This window comes from Wickerhamomyces ciferrii, contig 00226, assembly GCF_000313485.1.
Source record: "Wickerhamomyces ciferrii WGS project CAIF00000000 data, strain NRRL Y-1031 F-60-10, contig 00226, whole genome shotgun sequence".
In the NCBI taxonomy this organism is placed as follows: domain Eukaryota; kingdom Fungi; phylum Ascomycota; class Saccharomycetes; order Phaffomycetales; family Wickerhamomycetaceae; genus Hansenula; species Hansenula ciferrii.
This window is the reverse complement of record NW_011887514.1, coordinates 1-6,062: the sequence shown is the minus strand read 5'-3', so window position 1 is coordinate 6,062 and position 6,062 is coordinate 1. Positions and strand designations below refer to the sequence as shown.

Sequence of the window (6,062 nt, the reverse complement as noted above, 5' to 3'; positions counted from 1 at the left end):
AGGGTATATGCATTGCTTTCCTCCTAACACCTTATCTTAGCTTATCATCTTTCCAAATTTCAGGTTATTACTGGGTTATATGCATTGCTTTCGCCCAAACCTTACTTCTCTTTATTCTCATATTAATTCCTTTAGATGTTTCCAGTTTTCAGGCTTAAGTTGGATTATGTGCATTGCTTTCTTTCCAACACCCTACTTTGGTTTAACATTTGGTTTTCTCCTATTTTCAGGCTAATGTTGAATTATGTGCATTGCTTTCTTTCCAACACCTTACTTAGGTTTGTATACCTTGTAACTTCTTTAATATCTGTTTTCAGGCTTATGTTGAATTATGTGCATTGCTTTCTTTCCAACACCCTACTTAGATTTGTGTAACTTGTGATTCTTTCTTCTTCATTTGCTTTCAGGCTTATGTTGAATTATGTGCATTGCTTTCTGTCCAACACCCTACTTGCATTCTTTTATCTTATTAACACTTCTTCACTACTAAGGTTTTCTTGAATTATATGCAAGGCTTTCATTCAATACCTTTTCATGGATTCAGATAATTTGTCGATCAAATAGACGTGAACTTGTAACCAAAACATATAGTGGATTTTATTTTCCTTAAAGGATTCATTCATCACGAGGTTTTCTTATACTAGGGTGTTCTAAAGAGTAATTAGTATCAAATTTATTGTAATATACATACTGTTTTAATTTTCACTATGAAATCTTGTAACTTGGTTTAATTTTCACTGTGTAATCTTGTAACTTGAGCCATATTAGCCACAATTTTTTGATTTTTATCATTTGTCCCCAATGATGTGATGAATTTATCTTCATCAGGATATTCTCCCAAAATGTAGGGCAGTAAATTTCTAAATACAGTAGCAGTCACGGATTTTGTTAATATGTCAGCGACATTTCTATAACCAGGAACCTTGTAAATGTGAACATTTTCTTTCTCTTCTTGTGTAACTAATTCTTTCAATAGTTGGAATCTTGGATTTTGTTTATATAATATAACTTCTTTCAGCTTCTCTAAATCTGAATGGACCTGTAACATATCTCTTGATACATTCTCTGTAGTTAGATAATTGATTGCAGATTGTGCATCTGTGTGTAGATTTATCTGAACTTCCATATCAAACAATCTAGTAATAACTTTCTTATAATAAACAGCACGTTGATAAGCAAAGAAAATGGAGGTAAGTTCACTTTCACAGGTACTGACACAAATGTTTGTTGTAGCTTGAGATTTAAAGTCTATGATTCCACACTTATTGAAATAAATTGTATAACCACACAGCGATCTTGATCTTTGTAAATTATTATGACTAGCATCTGAAAACACGTTTAAATTTATAACATTTTTTGTTCCATTATTCTCATAAGTATTTTGTTTGAATACAATACATAAGTCTTTTGTTCTTACTATGTAATTGTACAACCTGTAGACCTGAAAAAATATCTCATTTGACGGTACAATAGTTATCCAGCTTGATAATAACGTGGTTGCAGCTCTAATGTCTCCACGAGTTTGTGCCAAATAATTAGCTTTACCCATTAAAATTTGTAGTTGGTGTACCCTTCTTTCAAAAGTATGTGAACTCATTTGATTTACTTCTAGTACTGAATTTTCATTTGGTTTTGTAAAATCTTGTTGAATTGGATTTTCAGCAAGACGAGTATTGGAGAACTTGTTTAAAAAACTTTCTTTATCTTTTAGTACAGTTTCTATATGGTTGCTAATGTACTTTTCTTTTGACATTTTAATTTCCTTAATTGTAAAGTCTGGATTCATTTCTTTGTGTATATTTGAGCCAAGTAGCACCAACGTTTTGTCTTCTGGATTTGAAGTTACAGAGCCTTCAAATAAACTTAAAACTTCATTTACCACATGTTTCATTTTACTTGGTGTACTTAAAATGATAGCATCATCCACAAACAAACCAATAACACTTTCTATATCACCGTCTATTCCTTTTTTGATGAATACTGTTGGACATATTTGGTGACATTCAAAGCCTAATTCTTGGATGATCTTTTTTGTAATCAACAAGTTCCAAATTAATGGACTAATCTTAAGACCATATAAACTTTTATGAAGAATAGCAAATTGGGTTTCATCATTTTCATCCTGGTAGGTGATAATTTTTTCTTGACCAGCAGGTAATATTCCATTCAAAAAGGCTTGCTTATAATCTATAGTTGCCAACTGATATTTATTTTTGTAAACAGCTAAATTTAACAAAAGTCTAATAATACCTATTGTGAGAGTAGGACTAAACAAGTCTTCTTGCTGTTGGTTTGTTGGTTCACAGTAACCTTTCACCACAAGGCGACTCTTTAACTGGTTTGACAGCTTCTTGGTATGAACCCAACGTGTAGGTAAAATTCTGTTTGATTTTAGTTTTTTCACCAATTTTTGGGCCTCAGCTTTATTTTTCAAAAGAGTCATAACATTCTTACCTTTCAATTCTGATGTTTCGGCTTGAACGGTTTTCTTCCATCTTATATCTCTTATTGCTTCTTTGAAGCTGATGTCTTGTTGACCAACTGGGATATCATCAGTATTTTCAGTTTGGATTGTATTGGCTATTTCACCTTCATTTTGATCACTAGTTGAGTCCAATTTTGATATTGCTTCCTCTTCAAATTTAGCCATGTTGATAAACAAAGTTTGATTTGCTCTACTTCTTAATCTTTGTTTAATTGTAGCATTTTCATCCACTTCGATTTCTCTTACTGAGTCATTGTAATGTTCTCTCAAATAATCAGGAATTGCGATTTTTTGACTTGAATCAGCTTCATTATGATTATCAGTAGTAGTTTCAGCTTCAATTGATGGAGTTTCATTTGTATCTGGATTATGAACACCAGTAAAAGTTTCAGCTTCTGTTAATGAATTTTCATTGATATTAGTTATGCTTTGTTGTTCTGATACTTCACCAATCAATGGATTCATCTGTACCACATGTTCTGTATTGGTATTTTCGTTATTATGATGTTCAATACTATCTTGACCTTCTAAACCTGTATTAACACCTTCATTTGTACAATTTGTCACATCTATTTGTTTAGCTGGTACGGTTGCATCTTCTGGAATAGGCTCATTTAATGTTTCTTCAATCTCATTTCTTTGATCTCTCAAATTTTCTGTAGCTATTCCATCATTTGCCTCCTCAGTACTATTATCTATATTATCTTGATTGGTAGAACTATTTCTTCCATAATCATTATCTTTTTCTGGTGTATTTTCACCTAAATCATTTAATGCTAAAGATTGTACTGTCGTTTCACCATAGTTTTGGTAATGCAAATTCTCACCAGAAGTATTTTCTTGTGTTTGTAGTTGTGATTCTGTATTGGTGCTATCATCCCTTGATGTAGTAAATTTGATTTGATCTTCATTTGATGTTTGATATTGAAGTAATAGGAATTCGTTGAACTCTTCTTGTAGAGTATCTGAATTTTCCATATTATCACTGGTTTGATTCCAATTTGATGAATTTTCACTAACTATTCTTTTCAATTCCAATAGGCCTTGTGATTGATCTCTAACCACTTTGTAATTTGTTGTGCTTATAATTTCTCCAGTTCTAACAATAAGTAAATTCAAACCAATATTACCACTAGTTGATAAGTCATTTGCACCAAGGTTTACAGCCAAGTCACCTCTAATATTAATTTTGTGAAGAGCTTTTTGATTTGAATTTGTTATCATCAAACTTCCAAAAGGAAATAATTCTGTTAGATCTATTTTTATTGTTTTGGACTTCACAATATTTCTTAAAGCAACAGCATGGAAAATAGCATATTTGAAATGTTTCAATCTTTTAACTTCCTTCGGAATCAAATGAAAAATGGTTCTAGAGTTCTCCATGACCAATCCGTTTTCACGCTCGACGGAGCTGTTGTTTGTTGACCGGTAATTTGTACTAAACCTCTGTATAACTCCTATTTCACTTTCGAGATTCATGGATCGGAACTCAAGAGCGTTATCCGTCTGCCACACCTTCACTCTATTTAAGTTTTGACGATCGGACTTCTTGATAAATTTCTTAACCAAATCACCAGTATTACTTCTCGTTTTTTGTACCTCAATGTGAACTAAACCAGACAGAACATCCTTAATCACTAATAATGCTGAAAACCCCAAAGGTACAATCAAGTTTTTAGGAACAATTATATGGTCACACGCATAAAATTCCCCCGGTTCATATAACTTGTAGTGTCTAGTTGCTCGACCTTGTGATGCTGGCTTGTTTTTGAATCGGTTTTGTTGACAAATGGTACAATCACCTGCAATCTGTAGCTGTTTTTCAAATTCTTGTTTATCTAGCTCAGTGATACCTATGAGTTGATTATTCTCATATAGTGATTTTAACATTCCTTTTGAAAAATGACCACATTTAATATGTAAATTATCCAATTTTCTATGAGAAACCTGATTTTCCACTTCGGAATTTTGTTCTTTATCATTGACATGATGTAATTTTCTTCTTTTGTGGTTTTGAGAACTTGTTGTGCTTGAATGATTTTTTCCTTGTTTCAACACTGATGAATCCAGCACTACTAAACCATCTATTTCATCAAGTTCTTGTAAGATTTCTCCAGATTGATTAACCATTGATTTCTTTCTCATATCAAGAAATACATTAATCTTTGCTAAAGCTGTTGCAGATAGTAATAATTTCTGTTCTTTTTCAATATAATTCAATTTTGTTTCAATATTCAACACATTTTCCAGTACTATTTCTTGGTTTTTGAGAAACAATCTTAATTTACCTCTACCATGTACATAAGTCTTTTGTCCATTAGCCATGAAAATCTCTTCAACATCCTTTTCTATAACTTCATATTCATCAAGAGTTTGTTTGCCATTAAACAGGACGTGGCAGTTTGCACCACTATCCACCAGTATAGTTAATGGAACTTTGAGTATATTATTAGCTGTTGCAGTGAAATTGGTTATTAAGCTACAGTTAAAATAGTATCTTGTACTTTTATTTTCATCTTCAGACTTATTTGGTCTAAATAACCACTGTAAATTTCTGCAATCTTTTATCTTGTGATTGTAATGGCCTTCCATAGGACACCGTTTATTACCATCATCATCATTATAATGACCACTTGTGTTATATTTTCTTTTCTTACTATTATTTTCAGTACCAATTCTATTATCAATAACTCTTGGACCATCAGATTTACTTGAAAATCTATTACCAGCATAATTCACTTCATTCTGAACAGTAACATTGGTTTTAAGCGATCCCAACTTAGCTGCATCAATAATTAGATTTAAGATCTCTTCTTGTAATTCATCTAAATTCACCTTTTTGATAATACCATGTATACCATTCATGTATAGGAATTGTTTGTAATCATCTGATGAATTCAGAGATTTCATATAAAATTTCTTAATTTCAGAATCTCTTATGATAATTGTAGCTGATTTGTTTGATTCAGATACCAATGTAGCAAGCGACTTAAAGTTATTCATATGATTGATGTAATTTTCAACCGAAATCAGCTCTTCTTTTTTCAATCTCAATTCTTGGATTCGTTTCAGCGTATTTTCTCCACTTCTTATACTTGTAGCATTGATCTTTAACAGCAGCAATTTCAAATTCTCTTTACTGGTTTTGGTTTGGTTGACTAACTCTTCTTGTTCACTAAAAATTCTTTTTAATAGCTGATTTATAGTTATATTTTCAAATCTACCTGGTGTGGAACCTTTTTGAGCTTCATCATTGTCTTCATCTGCAGCAGTTAAAGAAGCATCAAAACCATTGTACATTAAATTGTTGTAAATACCTTGGTTAATGAATTGGTCTATTTTTGTGATTGAAGATTTGTCAACATCCTTATAATTTCCAATAATTTTGAACAGTGTATCAGCGACTCTTGAGCTTGTGGTAAGCGGACCTTCGGTTTCTTTAGCACGGTGGCGTAAATAGAGCGGGTCTTGATATAAGTCATTTTGATATTGTTTTGATATTGCCGACATCTGTGATCTTGTAAGTCCACTTGCATCCATGTTTTGAGAAGAATCACTCCTGCCAGAGGCGCTACCA

At 32.1% G+C, this 6,062-nt stretch overlaps 1 protein-coding gene across 1 annotated transcript; it reads right to left on the bottom strand.

The window, feature by feature from the left end:
• Positions 1 to 727: 727 nt before the first annotated feature.
• Positions 728 to 6,025, bottom strand: BN7_5676 (Transposon Ty2-DR3 Gag-Pol polyprotein; the record flags this gene model as incomplete). The annotated part of the gene is made up of 1 exon (XM_011273753.1): positions 728 to 6,025. One exon carries the CDS (start codon positions 6,023 to 6,025, stop codon positions 728 to 730), a length of 5,298 nt encoding a protein of 1,765 aa, XP_011272055.1.
• Between the last annotated feature and the right edge of the window lie 37 nt (positions 6,026 to 6,062).